This window comes from Dermacentor variabilis, chromosome 11, assembly GCF_050947875.1.
Source record: "Dermacentor variabilis isolate Ectoservices chromosome 11, ASM5094787v1, whole genome shotgun sequence".
Taxonomy (NCBI): domain Eukaryota; kingdom Metazoa; phylum Arthropoda; class Arachnida; order Ixodida; family Ixodidae; genus Dermacentor; species Dermacentor variabilis.
The window spans coordinates 37,097,299-37,118,043 of NC_134578.1; the positions used below are offsets into that span (position 1 = coordinate 37,097,299).

Below are 20,745 nucleotides of genomic sequence, written 5' to 3' on the forward strand. Positions count from 1 at the left end.
CATCTTAGGTCATAAATTTTGAATGCATACTCATGTCGGGTTGACGCTTTGTAGGTGGCGCTTTTGTCTTGGTGTCTCAGTATATATATGTTTGTTTCTCGAAATAAAAATCAGTTGGAAGTCAGAGCTTGTCTTCGTCGTCCTTTTTGTCCCTCGTCTATGTATGCGCTGTAAGTGACGACTGATACCAGGGAATGCTTTGTCATGCTGATAAGGCGCATGCCGTTCGTTACTGGGAAGTGCAGGGCTCGCAGCGTTAAAGAAAGGAAATGCGGTCAAGACAGATGACGTTTATTGTTGTGTGGCAAGATGCAACACAAAGGATGTAATTTTGTTTTAGAGTGTAGGCTGCTCAAAGCAGTGCGGCGTGCGTGTCCATGGACGCATTCTAGGGCAGATCGCTCGAGAAACGATACTGCTTCACACTCGGGAGCACATTTTTTAGACATCGGTCTATTTGCCGAGAAGGATGCACGTTGCACTAGTGTTACAAAAGCGAGTGCCAGGAGATGTGCGAAAGGTTATCTGCATGGCATTAGGTAATCATGCGAGGTTGGAAAGAAATGTGACAATATCTGCGGAGCTGTTTTGCCTGCACTATAGGACAGTTGCAGGCTTTGGGGTGTATACTTGCCACAAAACAATAATCGTGATCTGTCTTGCCCGCGTTTCCTTTCTTTAATTCTGTGAGCCCAGTACTTCCAAGTCACGAATGGCATGCGTGCTTTCAGCAAGACAGGTGATTCTCGACAAGAAAGTAACGAGCACAGTGTTTCCAAGAAAGAAAATTCGGGCCAGACAGATGACAATTATTGTTGTGTGGAAAATATACACCCCAAAAGGTGTAAACGTTTTAAACACTGTACACACTCTTAAACGGACACTAAAGGTTAATATTAAGTCAACGTGGACTGTGGAAATACCATCCCAGAAACCTCGAAACGCTTGTTTCTTGCGAAGAAGAGACTTATTTTAAGAGAAAATGCGTTCTGAAGCGTCCGCGAACATCTAGCGAAGTTCAAATCACCCGCCTTCCGAATGAGGAGTGTTGACGTCATGGTCTCATAGTGACGTTGCGCCGTCGGTGAGTAAAACGGCTCCCGTAGACGGCGCTACGGCTTTTCTGCACAAAACGCAAACGCGCGGCCAGAAACAGAGCCAAGACAGAGCCGACAGCAGCGCGAGAGCGGAACGATGGTGGCTAGCGGCAAGGAAAGCGCGCGACAATAAGCTGGTTCTTTATTTTATAACGCCAACTTCAACGATCGTTGCAATGGACGACCTGACAACGACACATTGGCTCGCGATGCTGGGCTCGAGTTCAGCGATTTAAGCACTGATGAACGTGACCTGCTGCTGAGGGCTCGCGCTGCCGGCGTTGTTGCGTACTACTACGACGGCGGCCTGCTTTGAGAGGCACTCCACGCGAGTTCAGTAAGTCGGCGTTGAAATCGTAATCCTCTGGACGAAATTGCGGCGAGCACACTACGTGATTTTTCGGCTCTTTGCCAGCGCGCTGTGGCAGAGGTACGGCACTTAACCACTTCGAACGGAGAGGTTCGCTCGTTGGCACACAGTGATAAGTAACGTTGGATTCGCCGCTGCAACTGCCCTTGGCCAAGTTCCGCGGACCGTTTACGCATCCCACGACATCACATGGACGTGGCATTCTCGCTGCTCGTTCCAAATGCAAGTTTCGCGAGCCATCAGGACCACCGCAGCACGATGCGATAATGAAACAACTGAAACTCCAAAGCGCGCGCGGCGCAAAGTCGAGCGCGCAGAGTCGAGTGAAAACGAAACCTTTCGATCACCCATACTACTGAAGGGTAACGTCAAAATGTTATTTTTTCTGAGAATAGAACAGAAGTAGAGAAGCAGCATTTTCTTCCGTCTTATAACCTAATGAAATTATCTTTTAAATACGAGTAGTTGTGTACTAGTGACAAATTATGATCAGGAGTGCCTTCGTGATCGAGCTAGTGCCGAAATGTCGCTGGGGGGTCTCAAATCGTGTCATGCATTTACCTCAATTTCTCGGTTACTAGAGCTCTGTTCGCGATTATATTGACGCCTTAGACGTTCTAGAGCATTGCTTTATCATTTTAACTTGACTTTCTCGTAACCTTTAGTGTCCCTTTAGTCAAAATTACACCCTTTTGCCGCACAACAATAATCGTCATCTGTCTTGTCCGTATTCCCTTTCTTTAACGCCGCGAGCCCGGTACTTCCCAGTAACGAACGGCTTGCGCGTTATCAGCATAACATAGCACTCCCGACAGGAAAGTAGCGGGCACGGCGTTTTCAAGAAAGGAAACGCAAGCAAGGCCGATGATTATTTGTGAGTGGCAGGGATACACCCCAAAGCGTGTAACTTTGCCTAAGAGTGCAGTCATAAAGAAATGTACACCCTTTGAGGTGTATATTTGCCACACAATAATTGTCATCTGACTTGCTCGCGCTTCCTTCCTTGAAAACGCTGCGCTCGTTACTTTCCTGTCGAGAATGCCCTGTCATGATGATAACGGGCATGCCGTTCGTGACTTGCACTCTAAGAAAAGCTTACACCCTTGGAGTCGTATTTTGCCACACAACAAAAGACGCCATCTGTCATGTCCACATTTCCTTTCTTTAACGCTGCGAGTCCGGTACTTCCCAGTAACGAACAGCATGCGCGTTATCAGCATGACATAGCATTGCCGACAGGAGTTTTAAGAAAGAAACGTAAGCAAGGGAGATGATTATTGTTGTGTGGTATATATACACCATAACTTATATATATAAGTTTTTAGAGTGTCGTTGTTCCGGGCTTACCGTGTTAAAAGAAGGAAATGAGGACAAGACATATGATTATTGTTGTGTGGCAAAAGGGTGTAATTTTGCTTATACACGCGGGGGTACTCGCGAACTTACATTAACGTGCGATAGTATACGTGCGCTAGCGTGGTGTAATTACTGGCTGGCCGCCTGTGCACCCGTACAGCGATTCAACTGCTTCAACTGCCGTAGAACGCGCACGCGTTATCTGGAGATCGACGGCCGATAGACCAACTGCAGGCACATATTAGCGGAAATCCTTCCGCGCCGACTTGCAACCGGTTATCACATAAGCTAGTCGCAAATATTTTTCACGGGCCCATTGTTAAAGTAGTTAGGCCTACTCAGCGTTGCTTCGTAGGGTGTCAGTGACTAAATTTACGGTTTGATTCCGAATGGGCGCATATCTGTTTGCAGGGCCTGCACAGCGCTCGAAAAGCCAACAAACCTCTTCTTCAACGAAATACTGTGTACGGGATGGCACTGGTAACGTTGTTCATGGCCGTAATCTTTGCGACATAAGAGTACAGCGGCTACACGCCCCGGACGCCTTTCATAGGCTCACATCAGCCTCTTCTCGCATCTTGGAGCAACGCGTCACAAGACTAGCTTTGCATTTACACGTCGAGCATGAAAATGTCATGCGACTATAATGCGCAGACCGTGCTTATAGACACGTATTTGCAGGGATTGCGGGTAAACGCGGAGTGAGTGGGGTCTATAGCACGAACTTGCCGTGGCGTTCCCGATTTCAGAATCTTCGACCGTTATTAAACGAGACCGAACCTCACAGTGAAAGAAATCAGCGACGATTACGATACTCCCTAATACGAAATTTGAGCGCAGCTCCATATGCGTTTTCATTTCGCGATATATTCAGGCATCACACCGATCACCGCACCGACTGGCAGAGCCCCGACGAGCGGCGCTATATATAGACCGGCCACATAGCTGCCGCTTCCCGGCTACTGCCGCTTATGCAACCGTAATCTTTACCGGGAAACGCTTGCGGCGAACGCTATGCGCGAAGGCTTTCTGGTTCTTTTTCTTTCCCCCTCCCACCGTCTCCATGCAGCTGCTGCCACGGATGCGCGGACGTGAGCGCCATCTGGTGGTAATTCAAAGCCGCTTCCTCAGCTTTCCTCATCATGCTACCTCTGCACCTCTTCCTCCGCTTTCCTCCTCGCGCTCTCTTTCGCTGTCGCCGTAGTCCATCCCCCGCTGCACTCCGCGTTCGCTTTTTCACCATTCGCTCTGCTAGTTCACACGGTTACGCCGAGGGACAACGCCGAGGCAAACCGACGGTCAACACAAGAACGGGCGCCTCTGAGCTGAGCTCTAAAAGGTGTGTGCCCTTTACTGTCGGCGTCGACCACGGTCGCCCTGCGCTGTGCTTGTACGATTGCGCAGAGCGGCGAGATCAAAGGACGTGATGCCAGAGCCACATTTTTGTCTGCCTCGCAAACTGGGTTTAACGAGCTCGACAGTAATCTACACAACGGGCCTACGAACAAAAATGTTGAAATCCTCGTGTTTTCTTGACGAAAACCTGCAAGGAATACATTCGAAGCCATAGAAGATTGCCGTTAAGCACAGTGTGGCTCACTTTGAAACTGAAAAAAAGAAATTACAACACAAGTTCACTATTCCGTCAGGTTCTAAGGGCCCCCCCCCAAAAAAAACAAGCAAACTACTTGCCTTCATTCATTCAACACAAAATGTTCAGATTTTCAAATGAACTGAGCTGTATGATCAGTGCAATCATGACAGTAATGTGGCGTGATTAGTAAGACTAGGACACACCATACTCAATTTCAAGCTCAAACTGAATTTCCAAGTCACTCGTAACTAACAAATTCTTGTTACGCAACGAAATAAGAGTGCCGCGCGTACATGAGACTTCTTGTTCTTTTGTCGTAGCATTCCATTGCAAATCCATCATTCGGTATTAGCACAACTTTAAATAAAAATGCCACATGACTAGAACGCCCAAAACTTTAGAGAAAAGACAACAAGCAAACGTCACAGGTTGTCACGTAGGCTCCCGCCGCGGAACAGAATGCAACATTTCCGTTATCTATTTTGTTTCAGCATTCCTGCTAAAACATTTATCGTCGTTTTAGTTTCGATAATATGGGATATTTCATTTAGCACAGGGAAAACAGAAATAATACTTTACCAGAAGGTTATTGAGAAATACTTGGCTAGTTTTTAATATACGAAAATACGAAATGGTTCATTTCGAATACGAATAGATAGTGTATTCGATTATTCCCCCAAACCTAATTCTATCATATCGGCAGTCACACTCAAGTTCATTCGCAAATCTTTAGCAGCATGGGAACTTTTTCTTACCCTGTAGTCACAGCCCAATTGTTTAAACGAACAGCCGACAGGCACGAGCTGACACACAGCCATGTGTTGCCGCTCAAGCTGAAAAGGATAGGGAAGGGGTACACGTTATTGAAGAGCAACCTCGCCGATTCTACTTTCTGGTAAATAGAAAAATATAAACATGCTCGCTTTGAGTTCAGAGAAACAACTGTCATAATTATCGCCTTCTTATGGCGATAGCTATGTCTTTTCTGAATGTGCACTATATTCACGAAATAAAGATTATTATTATTATTATTATCTTCTTTCCCGGTCCTCTAATCGATCTGGCTCGACTTTCAAAAGCAACGAATGCTCGACGCGAGAAGAATTAACAGAGGGAAGGGTTTGCGCCTTGACCATATTATTCGGTTCTTGATCGTTAACACGGGGTTCGGCCGCTGACTGCTTATTTTCATTGCGCCCCATGGGAATGCGGTCTTTTGCGGACACACACACACACACACACACACGCACACACACGCACCCACACGCACACACACGCACACACACGCGCACACACGCGCACACGCACACACACGCGCACACACACACACACGCGCACACGCGCACACACGCGCACACGCGCACACACACGCACGCGCACACGCACGCACACGCACGCACGCGCACGCACGCGCACACACACGCACACACACACACACACACACACACACACACACACACACACACACACACACACAGAGAGAGAGAGAGAGAGAGAGAGAGAGAGAGAGAGAGAGAGAGAGAGAGAGAGAGAGAGAGAGAGAGAACAATTTTTCAGGATAGCTACAGAAATCAGTCAGTACACTCACGGGCTCAAAACATGTTTTAAGCACTAAACAGGAGAGTAAAAATAAAATATGAAGCGAGAAACTGCGACGTGCCGAATTATCATTGCCGTTGAGAAACATCTCGGGATTAACAGCACAAAATCAGACGAAGACAAGGGAAACACAGAATAAAGCGTTCTGCTTTCCTCTGTTAGTATATCCGTAGTGCATATTACCAACAAGCCAATGGTTTCAAGCATTCAAAACAAAGAAAAACAAGGAAACAAGCTAACAAAAACATTCTTCATAGCTATACATCACCTCCTCGTGGGTCTTGAAATGCTTTCCGCAGTGCTCACAGGTTCCAGGACGCTGGTCACAGTTCGCTTCGTGCCTCTGAAAAATAATAATAAAAAAAAGGAACGAGTGAGAGAGGCAAACGGGATGCGCTCCAGTAAGTACAGTGTTTCCTTCGTATACTTGACTGTGGCGCGAAATAGATTTCGTAGCCACTTCAAGAAGGATGATACCAGATATGGCATTCCGGTTGTCTTTTCGGCTCCCAATAGGTGGCTCCATTGTGCGCCCGGTCCACACGCTATGGCCCACGGCGCTGCCAGAAGCAGCCCACCAAATCTTTGAGGGACTGTGTTGAAGGGGTGGTCTACGAGATACCCCAAGATTGTGGCAAGTCTTATGTTGGACAAACGGGACGTTCTATTATTGTTGACAGACGGAGGGAGCATGCTAATAGTATCGGTAAGTGACAATGCGCATCTTCCTGGGCACTGTAAAGCCTGCGGTTGTAGGCCATGCTTTGAGCAAGTATTGATTCTTGGAAAGAGTAGGCGCCAAAGTGCAAGGGAGTTCTTGGAACCGTTTAATATTACAAAGAAAGGGCCTGATTGCGCAAGCGATACGTCTATCCTATTGTATTCTGCAGAGATGTGCTTTATCCAAAGTATGTTATCATGATAATATTGTTCTATGTCACACCTTGGCTCTCTGCTCGGAAGTTGCCCTTTTTTTCTTTACGTTCATTCAGACTGTCATCCATCAGTTGGCAGTATGGCACTTCACTGTCTTCTTTCTTCCGTCGGTTTTCATGAAATTTATTTTGCGCCACAATTAAGTTCACCTACAAAATCTATGCACTAACTTGACCAAGAAGCAGTCCTTTTGAGTACAGTGCCTTATGCTGGCGACCGGTCAATGAGTAATACATTTTATAAGAGCGAAAGAGATGGTTATGCATGTAAACAGCGTGTTGTTTTCATGCCTACAGTGGAAATTGTCAAAAGAAACACCGCAGGAAAAAAAGAAACAATGCGTTGAAAACAAAGTGGTTTACAAAAAATGATAAAAGGAAATTGGTAGGTTTGTGCGGTTATTGGTAGTATACGTAAACTGTTGATGTCCCTAAATACCGTGGGGAAGTCTAGGCGCCGCCACGCCCCCAACTTTCTGAGAGCAGCTGGCACATATTTTAGCGCGGTCGTCGCACTCATCATGATCGTCCAGAGCCCCAAAAGTCCGGGCGAGCTGAGAATGGGAATAAGTGAAATAAATTGTAAAGACGCAGCTAATTGAGTAAATGAAATGGAATGGAATGCATTAGATGTAATGTAGACAATACGGCGCTTTTACGAGTGGAAAAAGACTTGGTTTCTTATCGTATGAAGTGGGCTGATCCTCGAGACAGTGCAATCTACGGTCCCGTGGTTCACGTGGTGGGGATCTCCGCATCCTGCCATGGCACGCGCTTAACCGCTGCTCTGCGAACCACTGTGAGGAAGAATAGCTCGCTAGATTTAAATAATCACTTCCTGAGCGCTTCTCTTCACATAGATTTGCACGTGCCCGTTGGATCTGCATAATTTTAAAGCATTCATAGTCTCTCTTCCCTCGGTTTTGCGGATGCCGATGGACGCTTCCTACTCTCTCACATGATTAGCCACTACCGGACATTGTTCAAACGGGCTGTGGATATAACGAAAACTGAGAGGGGTCTGGGCGCCTCATTGCTTTTTCAACAATGCACAGGAGGCCCTGTCCAGGGAATGGGCTTGCAAGTACGTTCAAGAATGGCCGGTCTCTTCTTTTTTTCGAGGTGTGTGAGTGACATAGGAAATTTGCGTTTACCCTTTGACATGATTGAACGTGCAAAAATGAAAATCATACTTACCTAAGCAGCCGTCTGGAGTGCACCAGAGATTATAAGTCTCCTTTGGCAGGCCGTGAGGGAAGAGAAAATGTGCGCAAGTACCACGTCTAAATAACGCCTCATTATTTATCAAATTTTTGCGGAGCCTCCAGGCCACAAAAGAAGCAACGGGGACATCAAAGTTGGAATTCGGGCTTGTCATTAGGCTATTGTTTCATAGGACCGAATCACGAGCACACATGTATTTCTTAGTGCAGAGAAAAAGCAGGACAGAAAGAATGCCATACGCCCTTGTGTACTAGGAAGCGTAAGACACACCCACCTGGCAGTCAATGTGCGTATGCGTGGGCGTAAACAGTCGTCATGGTTCTGTCATCATTTTATCGCCTTCGTTTCGATGTGATCAATTCTTTGTTGCTAAGCTGTCGTCAATGTACGGTCGTCTTCACTATGCCGTCATCATTGCGTTGTCGTATTGTCACTTGAAAAAGTGAGTACCAGCGAAACACAAAGGACGTGCACACAAGGAAAAGGTGTCAGACTTGAGCGGATGCTGGACTTTCAACTGTACTTTATTGGGAGAGAGAGAGAGAGAGAGAGCAAATGATAAATTCACATTGCGGCACATAACCTCCGACGCATGCGCATCTTCAGCTCCTCCCAATAGATGTGTGTAGATAACACCTCGAAAGTACATTGCTGCGCAAAAACAGCCGACACGTGTGAAACTTCGGGAGGAGCAGAAGTTGCGCATGCGTCCGAAGTTATGAGCGGCAGTGTGAATTCCAACAAAATATAGTTGAAATCCCAGCATCCGTCCGTGTCTAACGCCTTTTTCTTATGTGCGCGTCCTTTGTGTTTCGGAGGAGGAGGAGGAGGAGGAAAAAACTTTATTCTTGTCCTGTACAAGGTGTTGCCACCCGCCTGGCTAGTCCCATGTTGGGACCGGGAGGTCAAGCCTCCTAGCCCTATCACGGGCGTACTGGACAGCCAGGACTTGAGGGATATGATCTGGAGATCTTATCATTCCTAAAAACCGATTCCGGGAAATGCCAGGGCCGAGCGACCCACACTCCCAGAGCATATGTTCAAGCGTGCATATCTCCTTTTTGCATGCTTTGCATATAATATTCATGTCTGCAATGTCATACCATTCCTTTATTTGTGCAGGTGAATAATAAGACTCTGTTTGTAATTGCCTAAGTGTAACTGCTTGTGCTCTGTTTAGTCTATAGTGAGGGGGTGGAAACTCCCTCCTTCCCATGTAGTAATGTTTTGTAATTTCATTGTATGTAATGAGGGTATCTCTCTAAGTTCTCCAATCCAGCAGAATCAAAACCATATGTAGAAGCGGCCCGGTCTGTAAGGTCGCGGGCGACGCTGTTGGCCGATTCATTTGGATTGACAGGAATACCATCAAGTGAACCAAGGTGCGCCGGGAACCAATAAATGAAACGCGTAACATTTGTTTGCCTTTTGTTAATTATTTTCGCAGCCTGTGGGGCAATTTTTCCCCTATTGAAAGCTCTAATAGCTGTTTTCGAGTCGCTATAAATTTCTGTAAATCTATCGTCTGTTAGTGCCAATGCAATGGCAACTTGTTCAGCGACTTCAGGTTTGCTAGTGTAGACCGTGGCGCAGTTGGTGCAATTGCCCTGATGATCCACTACTGCCGCCGCGAACTTAGTTCGATCGTTGTAAGCAGCCGAATCAACAAAGCAGGCTCCTCTGCCCCCTTTATCCATTTTCTTGATTAACGCCCTGGCTCGCGCAACTCTCCTGTTGATGTTATGTTTTGGGTGCATATTCCTGGGTAGCGGTGCGACAATTATGTTGTCTGCGAATTCTTGATTATTTTAGTGTACTGTGCTGGATCCGTAATCGGGTTGATCATAATCTTGTCCAGGATTGATCTTCCCGTGCTGGTTGTAGATAGTCTCGCTATTTGTGATGTTTCTTGAGCCTCCGCGATCTCCATGGTCGTGTTGTGCATTCCTAACTTGAGCAATTTTGCAGTGCTGGTTCGAATTGGGAGCCCCAATGCGCTTTTAACAACTTTCTTGATCGCTGAGTCAAGCTTCTTGAGTTGAACCTGCGTCCAGTTGTACATGGCAGCGGCGTATGAAATATGACAGAGCACGAAAGAGTTGATTAACCTGATGAGGTTATCTTCTTTCATGCCCTTGTGTCTTCCTGCCAGGCGTCTGATCATCCTGCACGCGTTATCCGTTTTAAGGGTGATTTTCTTGACCTTCGTATGGTTTCCACCGTTTGCGTCAATGAAAAAGCCTAGTACCCTGATCACGTTGACTCTGGGTATATTGGCACCATTTTCTGTATGTAGGTGTATATTGCTTTCCGATAGAGGTTTCCAGCCCTTAGGCCTGCCCCCTTTTTCACGTCTATAAAGTAGCAACTCCGATTTATGTGGGGAGCACCTGAGTCCAGTGGGTCTCAGGTATTCTTCCACCGTCTTGATCGCTTCAGTCAGTGCGTCCTGTATCTGCCCTTCACTGCCACCGGCACACCATACAGTGAGATCATCAGCATAAATAGTATGGTCAATGCCCTTAATGTTGCCCAGCTTTCTGGACAGACCAATCATGCACAGGTTGAAAAGGACGGGAGAGATCACCGATCCTTGGGGGGTTCCTCGATCTCCGAGCTGAACCACTTCCGAGTTTGTGTCTCCGACCTTTATCATCGCCGTGCGTGCTTCAAGAAAGGATTTGATGTATTTAAACATCCTCAACCCGAGTCCAATGTCTTCTATTGTTTTGAGGATGTACTCATGCTTGATGCTGTCGAACGCTTTTTCCAAGTCTAATCCCAGTATAGCCTTAGTATTTCTGGAATATCCGTCGAGTATGTGGTGTTTAATTTGCTTCATGGCATCCTGCGTGGAAAGTGCGGACCTAAAACCCAGCATGTTGTGGCTGTATATATTATCCTCTAAGTGGTCCTTTAGCCTGTTAAGGATTGCGTGTTCAGCGACCTTCCCCACGCATGATGTAAGTGATATTGGCCTTAAGTTGTCCAAGCTTGGAGGTTTACCCGGTTTCGGTATTAGTATAACTTGTGAAGTTTTCCATTCTTCTGGCACTTCGCCTGAGATCCATGCTTCATTGATGAAGTCTGTCAGCGATTCAATTGACGGCTCATCGAGATTGCTAAGTGATCTGTTTGTTACTCCATCAGGACCGGGGGCTGACTTTCGATTTAGTTCACTTAACACCCTCCGGATTTCGGATGTGCTGAAGGGTTGGTCGAGTTCAGGTTGAGCGGCTCCCCTGTATTTTGATTGAAGTGGCTGGTCCTGCTCATTTCTAACTGGTAGGTATTTGTCAATTAGTTGTTTGGTTACTGTTTCGATGGGCTGATCCTTAAGGGCTATGTGTATAGCTCGGGCAAGGCTGTGTCTCTGGTTGGATTTAGTGCCTTTTTCATCCAGCAGATGCTTGATCAAGTTCCACGCCTTACCGTTCCTTATTTGCCCATCGATTGACTCACAGAACTCGTCCCACTGTTGCTGGCAGAGGGTGTTACAGTATTGTTCGATTTGTTTATTAAGTTCTGCGATTCTTTTCCTCAGTCTACGATTTAGTCTTTGGGCCCGCCACCTTCGGGTTATGGCTTCCTTGGCTTCTATTAAGTGGGCAAGTTTCGAGTCCATTGCCTCTACATTAGTGTCTGTAACAATTCTTTTGGACGATGTTTTAATGTCCCTTCTGATGCCCTCACACCAGTCTCTGAGATTGAGTTTGGTGGTTTCTTTTCCGCTTTGGGCTCTTAACTTACGAAAAAGGTCCCAATCTACGACCTCGAATTCTCGAGTTCGGCCTTTCTCTACTTCCAGTTTGACTTCTATTACGTAATGATCGCTGCCAAAGTTCATGTTTGTGTTAGTCCATGAAACATGCTCTGTGTTCTTAATGAACGTAAGGTCAGGTGTGGTGTCTCTGCAGGCAGAATTGCCAACCCTTGTAGGATGTGCCTTATCCGTGATTAAGACCAGGTCTAGCTCATCCGCGTGGTTCCACAGATTCCTGCCCTTGGCATTCGTAGTAACGTAGCCCCATAGCTCGTGGGCTGCATTGAAGTCTCCTAATATAATGAGAGGTCTACTTCCAGCTAGATTAGTAGCCTTTTCGAATAATCTCTTGAAGTGTTGTTTCTGGTGTTTCGGATTGCTGTAGATGTTGAGTACGAATAAGCTATTGTTCCTTTGATTTTTGTGTGAAGTTGGTACTACAACCTCAACCATGAGGTACTCTAGGTTTTTGTCTACGATGCCTAATTCATGTGGGATGTGTGTAAGCTGCTTATTTACAAGCAAGTACAGGCCCCTACCGAAGGTTTGACACTCTATGGCTCTGTATCCAGTGAGCGTGACATATCCATATCCTGTCTCTTGAAGTGCGATAATATCCGGTTTAGACTGAAGTGACCTAAGGTATTGCTGGATGATATTACGTTTGTTATTGTACCCCCCGCAATTCCACTGCCATATTCGAAATTCCTTCTTATTATGAGCCATATTGTATATTCATCTCCCCCACCTGGGGAGTTAGTGTAGCTCTGAGGAATGACGACCCGCATTGTTCCCTTACGTCCATTGACATAGTCATCATTTCCAGGGTTTTGATTCTTTCGCCAAAAGCTTTCAGTCCCTCCTTAGGGTCATTCAGTGCCGTCTGTATTTGGCCTACATTCATTGTTAACTGTGAGACACTGTCCATAAGCATCTGCATGTTGTCTTTGAAAGACGCCAGCGCTTGTTTGACTTCCTCCATCTGTGTTTCAGTGTTCTTGAGCTTACTTTCAACAGCCCTACGCTTGGCTGACATGAGTCCCTCACCAGCAGGCGCGGGGACTGGGGCTTCCTTGCGTGTATTAGTGCTATCTTTGTTTTCTGCTTGTTTAGCCTCGCTTAAGAGTTTCCTTATTGCCGTCATCTCTCTAATCATGTTCTGATTCATTTCCTTTAGTTCTGCATTCTCTTTCTTGAGTCTTTCTATTTCACGATCCTTACTTTGCTCTGGGGGTGGGTCACAAAGCATGGCACTTACCGGATCGGTACGCGCGTCGTCGGCCCAGATAAGTCTTGTCTTATTGGTGTCCCGGTGAGGAGGCGTCTTGTCCGCTATGGCTGTTCCCTTGACTTTGTCGGCCCACGTGGATCCGTTGCTTCCTTCCCCGGGTTTCGATGCAGCCTGTTGACTCCGATCTCTTGATCCGGATGGCGGCCTGGAATGGGATCTGGATCTGGGTCGGGATCTGGACACGCTTCTTCCCCTGGAGCGCGAGCGACTGCGGGACCTGGACCTGCCACGGGACCTTGATCTTGGCTGCGGGTCGTTATTCTCCTTGTTGATGCTGGTTGCTAGTGCTCTTTCGTTTCTCCGTTTTCTGACCACGTATGGAGTTGTATAGCGCTGCTTACACATTTTGTCCGCCGTTGGGTGTGGGCCACCGCACAGTTCACACCTGGGTTGGCACTGATGTTTGTCAGACAGATTCACTGCACCACAGCCTCGGCATATTCTCTCTTGTGGAGACGGGCACACGTCAGCTCTGTGACCGAGCCGACCGCAAGCGTAGCATACGTCGACTTGTTTCCTGTATAGTGAGCACCTTACAAGGACCGGGCCGTATCTGACGAAATTCGGAACCTTGTGTCCATCAAAGGCGATGATCACCGTCCCGGTATTCTTGATTCTTTTAACGGCGAGAGCCAAAGGGTTTCTTGAGTTTACTATGTTCTTCTCCAGCTCCGTCGGGCCATCTGCTAAGTCAACGTTCCTTATCACTCCCTTGCACGTGTTGTGAGGTGCAGCCTCATATGCATTGATCTCGAAGCTGCATCCATCCAGGTTAATTGACCTTATTCTCACATATTTCTCAGCATTCTCTCGTTGAGGCGTACTGGCCACAATTATGTTTTGGTTGACGTTCGGGCATATGATGTCTGATGCAATGTGGTCCGAGCTTAGACCAGCTGCTTCAACGATGGTTTTACCTATCTTGGTGGAGCCAATCTTGCTTATATTGAGGCCGCCGCGTGGTCGGAGTATGATTTTAAAGTGTTCTTTCGGCAAGTGTGGCATTCGGGACGCCCTGGCGACCCTGTTCTTGACTCGACTGCCGTTCTCGTATGTTCTAGGCGACGTAGCCATATGAGGCCTAGCTCCAGTTGAATTGCCGCTAACAGCGAATCTGGTCGAAATTCGCCTAGAAACTGCTGCCTGCCATCCGTACTCTTCGGTGCACTCGTCGGGAGGTAGTTCCTCCCCTTCCATCATGACTTGCATGTCTGACTCGCCTCCAATTGCCACACTCAGGCAGCACCTGGCCTAGCGCGGCGGCGATGGTGCCGGCTCAAAAAGTCTCTTAAGATGCGAATAGTTGACCCACCGTAGAAATCCTGGTGTCGCCGTGATCCTCTCGATGCTAAGCGTCGATTGATGTAACCGAACCAGGGATACACTGATTAACGGGTCGAAACCGATGTTGAAAGCGGGAGTCGATCTTTTTCCATGTTCTTCGATGCTTCTTCTTCTTCTTTCGTCTTCATTTTTCAAGTTCATCATGCACCAACTGGCCCAAGAGCTTGCACTAAATCCCATCATATAGTTCTCATCACACCTTCGTCCTAATACTTTCGTCGTGTCGTCATAATCATAAAGCCGTCGTATCACTCTCGTTATTTCGTCGTCATCAAGCCAGGCTGGCGTTGCGGCGTCGTCATGTAATCAGTGTCATGCCTTCGTACCTTCTCCTCAAGCGTCGTGGTCTCTCCATCATCATCACTCCATCATCGTCATTCCAGCTTTTTCGCAATTCAGTCCTTTAAGCGTCGTCATTCCACCAACGTCACGCGTCGTTGTCCTCATTCTAGCATAGTCATTACACTGTCACTTCACCGTCATCATTGCTTCGTCGTCATGCGTGGGATCTGCATGCCCGAGCGCCAAAATTCATGTTGGCGAGGTCTTTCTCGCTGAAGATGTGTCCAACTTGGCCATGTGCTCTATGCCTGTCGATGCTCGCTAACGAACTATCATTCTTCGCGAACTGAAACCGTCCCTTAAGCCGATTTCACCAACGCGGAGGGGGGGGGGGGGAGTTTTTTTCGCGACTACATCACAATAACCTTTACCTCGTCCTTTTCTCCCCGTATCTATTTCATATGTATCCGAGTGGGAGGATACAGAACGCCAGTAAAGGCAGACCGGAATGGTTATACTTTAAGGAAGAACCCGCGCCAGCTGGCCGTACGATGGTCAATAACCAACTTTAGCGTGGAACAGAAGAACGCAAAAGGAGGCTTGGATAACGGACAACAAATGCGCGGCCCCCTACCTGCATCACGCAGGGCTGCATGCTTTCATTTGTTGTCTTCTTTGAGCAATGTTTTACGGCACATGATACGCAGTGTAAAGTTCCCGAACGAAGACAACGGAAAACATCAATGACTAAACAGAAAGACAGGACAGGCGATGACTAAAAACTGTCGATTTGAAAGTCAGAGGTACGAACAATCAGTTTGCGCATAAGCGCGGCATTGCGTCCATCGAATCATTAACATTCATGACTAGAAACAAAGCACGAAGAAAGTACGAAGACAGTGAAGGCATAGAACAAGCGCTTTCGTATCGACTGTTTCAACATCCTTTTGGTGATGTAATCAGTTTAACGTAACTTATAGTCCCCATTAGCGTTTTGTTTTTCTTAATGTATTCCACGAATGCAGTATCAATACCGAGTTCGAGATCTAGTTTGCCTAGCAATTGTCGAACATTTTTGAGTGCCAGGAATCGGGGGCTTTATTGGTATGGTATGCAAAATAATGTGCCTCACCAGTTTGTCGCGGGCGGCAACGTCCACGCCACAGAAATTGCATTCCAGGTATCTCATGGGGCAGTCGTTCTTCATGTGGTCTCCTATGGTTTTGATATCCTGCAATGTTCCGCAGAGAGTGCACGCCACTTTTCCTTTCAGGTTGCAAGTCTTGTAGTGATCCTGCAAAGTAACAGTTCATAGCGCTCGAACAAGAAAGAAAGATGACTGCAGGGAAAAAAAATTAGTGGCAGCTTAATGGCAAGTTAGCGTTGCGTTTGAACTTCTCGGTCCGTGTTCGAACTGTACGCGGGTTCGGCTAACTAGGGTATGACTAACATGGACGGAGGTAGGCCAAAATTTTTGGCGCCCTGAAACGCTTTCACACGCCGTGTATGGCCTGTAGTGACCTCGTGCAGGCGTCACTAGACAGCCCGTAAAGAGAAGGGCCCGTAAAACGAAATCAATTTTAGGTTTCAGCACTGACGTTGCTTTGCAAGTTTAAGATTTAATAGCCTGAGAAGATATAAGATAAAAGGCAAGCACTCGGAATGTTATGCTTCATCAGGTACGTTTGTGGGCTGCCATTCTAAAAATGCTGGGTAATTATTTAGTTAGGAACGAACGACCTGGTATTGGCAGCTTTAGTGATCGAATAATGTCGCAAGGAACCCGCATATACTGCTGCGATAAGCATATGGCATATATATGCCTAAATATACGTGTAACCATTGTGTACATGTACATATTGAACATCATTTTATATACGTGACAATTAGTTTATGTGCAATTGTGCGATTCCGTTGGTCTACGTGGTTATATGTTAGTGAGTGAGGAGTCGGGCACTACTTCAGAAACGTGCCGTGTATACAATGCTTCGTTCTTTGTACATGTTATCGTCTTGCTGGAATTGTGCCGTGATTGTGACTCAGTGTTCGTATCGTCTCTTGTTGAAATAAACTTTTTGTGAATACGGCGACACCTGGCCTCGTGGATCCCTATAATCGCTATAGTAAAAAAAAATTAAGAGGCGTGGACCGTTACGACGATGTCTTGGGCGTACAACCGTAGTAACCAAAGTGGTTACGATGGTTGTTTGCAGGTAAACGAAGATTAATACTTACAAGAACGTCTCGTAATTTGCCGTTAAAACGGCAAGTCTTCGTTCGGTTAGGACAAGCTGACTGCGCGTTCTCCAAGATGGCCCATTCTTCCACATTTTTCTTCATCTGTCCGAATAAAAATACGTTTTGCAATGTTTTTTTTTCTTTTGAAGCAGAATATAAATTTTAACCGCTTCTCTGTTAGATAGGTTGCAAATATTGAAAGGGATCGACAGCCGCCAAGGAGAGCACATCATGCGATTCTAATGAAAATGAAATCACCACGATATATGGAGACAGAATCGAGCATGCTGTTCGCGGTTTAAGTACGAGTTGGAATTCTTCATTTTCACAGGAGGTCGCCAAACACGGTAGGTCATGCCTCGTTGAGGGGAAACCTTGGCGCTATAGCGGCATGCTTACCAGCGGAACATCAGATTGCTTTAAGTAGGTCGGCTGCACCATATTTATTGTTTGAAATCGTAGCCTTTATACCGTATATGCGTTTGAGCGTTATTTGCTTATTACGCTGACCTGTACACTAACGTATTTGAGGCAATAGTGGCACCATTTGCGGCGACCATTTAGTCGGTGAAGAAAGAAGGCTTCTCGGCTCTGCCATTGCCGCTGACAGCTCGCATTTCCGACGTCACCGCGAATTTATTTCGTCAACAAGGCTGCCATTCTAAACGTTACATGATAATGCCCAGTTGTTCATAATGCTCCTTTTTATTAAAATTTTAGTAGAGCATGCTTTAGGAAGCACATTGTAATGAAAAATATTCCAAGCGAAAATTGTTCGATATCCGTGGTGAGCAAGACATATTTATTCGCAAACTATTAGACAAACATTCAATATTGAATTTGATTCAGGCACGATTCGATTCATATTCGATTCAATCTGAAAAGCTACTATTTGCATACCCCCTATTGAGCAATAAATAGAATGTAAAAATATATATATGCGGTAAGCATTTGTAGAATAAATACCAGCACACTTATAAACAATGCAGCAATAGAGTAAAGATAGCAATACGAAAACCAACAGTAGGCGGGAAAAGTTTGATGAACTTCTGAGGAGGAACTGATAAGTTTGTCCTTGAGATCAGTATTACTTCACTGATGCGCAAGTAGGTTTGACAAAGTGTGCTCGATCGTTTGTTCACCGCACATGGTCCTGCAAGATTATAGATAGTTTTGATGTGACGACGTCACGAAATCACCCTTCGCACTTTGCCAGCACCCAGACATGGGGGCCACAATGACGCCTGTGCACCCTTTCATCACGCATACATGGTTCTTGCTTTTTGACGGTGACCGACGTTTATAAATGTTATCGATTTGCCGCGCCCGGTGCAAGACACATTTGTAGTGCTGTCACTTTGATTGTTTATGCAGCTTAAAGACGTGACAGTACCCTAAAATGGCACCCACGATGCCGCCGTTGCAAGTCATCTATGTCTGCCCCATCCCAGGGTGTGTTTCGATACTGGCCAGCATTGTAGACAGTCTACGTCCAGAGCTAGAAAGCTTCGAGCTCAAGCAATAAAACATACCAGGAACCAACTGGAAGATGTCTCCCTGACATGACGTTGTCTCGCGTGCTCCATAAAAAGCAAAGAGAAGCCCATATTACCGCTGTATTTTAATAATTTTTGCATTGAAACTTACGAAAAACAACTTTGCGTGTATTAAGCGCGTGAGAAAGCGTCACTACGTTTTCTTTTGAGCAGACGACCTTCTCGCCGAGCTTCGAAGCCTTCTGCTCAGCAGCCATTTTGCTTGAACTGCAAAGCAGCCCTCATCGTTTTCGGCTCCGATCATGTCTCCGCGAAACTGTCTTGTGCCATCTCTGTCAGAATTGCAGCGAGACTTAAAATATCTGCCGCCAATTTAGCCGTCTACTAAGCGGAGTACGTGGAATGTTGCAATACAGCCTGAGCGTTTCTAGCTGCGTCTTCGGAAAACCGCAGTGTCAACACTCACCGAGCTTATGGGAGCATTCCACTGGCAAATGCAGCACGTGAACTCGTTGCTGCTGTCTGTGAGCACTTCGGCACACCTCAGGCAGTAGACGTGGTCCTTGCCGTCCTTGAGGCCAGCCGCTGTGACACAATTGCACGTCGAGCAGATGAGCTCCGGATGGAGCCTCTTGGCAAATGGCACATCGATCTCGTTCGGGAAATCCGGATGGTCCCGCAGCTTGTAGACGTTCTCGTAGGTCATTGTGAGTCGATCGCTAAAGAAAAGAAAAGTATGTTAGCGAAGCTGCACTCGTGACTTGGCTTTATACAGCAAACTCACCCTTCTTTCATGCTTTCAATTCAAGAAGCAACTACGCGTCCACGTGCGCAACCAAATACACGGAAAACCTGTGGACTATCAGTGAACAAGCCTGATATTTAGCTCTCCCCTTACCCCCGACAGGAGAAAGGAAAACGAAAAAACAAAGAATCGCAAGAAAACGCTTCATCGAAAGAAATATTCGTCTATGTAACAATTGCCGAGACCACAGCTAAACAATCTTAGATATTCATTAACACGCGCCGCATTTTACATCAAAGAAAATCCAAATTCGTTGCAGAATTCACCACGGTTGAGGTCTTTTATAGGTAGCGCATAACATCAATGCTGAAAACCAGTAAATGTGTGATAACTGCAATAATATTTTGCTCTTGTTTCTTCTCACAAGCTGCTTTGTTAAGGCCTGGTAGCACGTGCTTCAACGGCAGAACTTAAGGCTGCAGATTCATGTCCACTTCGATGTGTTCGCCGAGATCATTCGATATTGCTCTGGAATTTTGTGGAAGAAGCCATTGGCGCCGATTAGGTTCAATTTCGTGACGGTCGGCAAGCGCTAGGGTAGTAATATAATTTGCGAATGATCGATAAAGTGGAGGGGGTGGGCGGGTGGGTGGTGGCTCAACTTGTAAGCTGAACCATCACTTTTGCGTTTTTAGCGCACGAAAAGGGACGAGAGACAGTGGCAAGACGCGGACACAGCGCTAACTTCCAGCAATTCTTTTTTTATTCTACTAAGCTGCACACATGTGTATAGGGAACAGGCAGCAGCGCACGCATGCGCATATGCACTGGTTCCAAACAAATAAGACAGCAACGAGACAAGTGTAATGGAAAGTTTTTTATTTATTTATTTATTTATACATACTGCAGCGCAATTTGCGCTAGAGCAGGAGTGGGTTAAGAAAAGGTACAGAAAATGCAATGGAATATACAGCGGTAAACACAAGTGAACACTTTTAAAGAGCACTGATGAAAGGAAAATACACAAATAAACACAAGCGAACACTTATACAAAAGAGCACTGATGAAAGAAAAAACACACAGGAAGTTATACAAATATGCCAGGCATGGGTGAGCACGATTATGCATCTGGGATGGCGGTTGTAAAAACTTGGGATGAGCATGAGCGAATGGATCCAGGTAATGAATTCCAGTCTTCGATTGAGCGGGGGAAAAAGCTGAATTTGAACATGTTAGTACGCGCGTAGTAGGGTATCAAGTTTAGGTCATGATGTCTTCTCGTTGATGATCCCGGCGCGAAGTTAATGTAATTATCATTTGAGAGCCTAACTAAAGAATTGACAATGCAATGCAGGAATCTTAATGATTCGACACGGCGACGAGAAGAGAGCGTGTTTAGGTTCAAGGAAGA

General features: G+C 46.3%; 1 protein-coding gene across 4 annotated transcripts in view; it reads right to left on the reverse strand.

Annotated features, from left to right (window-relative positions):
- The window catches only part of LOC142564639 (TNF receptor-associated factor 6-like), a 49,174-nt gene that overhangs the window by 21,658 nt on the left and 6,771 nt on the right, over nucleotides 1-20,745 (reverse strand). For 3 of the 4 annotated variants that reach the window (XM_075675711.1, XM_075675708.1, XM_075675709.1), the window contains exons 2-6: nucleotides 19,056-19,308; nucleotides 17,091-17,195; nucleotides 15,988-16,149; nucleotides 6,285-6,359; nucleotides 5,173-5,250 (exon numbers count right to left, since the gene is read on the reverse strand). In XM_075675711.1, coding sequence (XP_075531826.1) covers nucleotides 5,173-5,250; nucleotides 6,285-6,359; nucleotides 15,988-16,149; nucleotides 17,091-17,195; nucleotides 19,056-19,295 — 660 coding nt within the window. In that variant the 5' untranslated portion in view covers nucleotides 19,296-19,308. The remainder of the gene's footprint in view (nucleotides 1-5,172; nucleotides 5,251-6,284; nucleotides 6,360-15,987; nucleotides 16,150-17,090; nucleotides 17,196-19,055; nucleotides 19,309-20,745) is intronic. The other variant, XM_075675710.1, reaches the window with a different exon arrangement.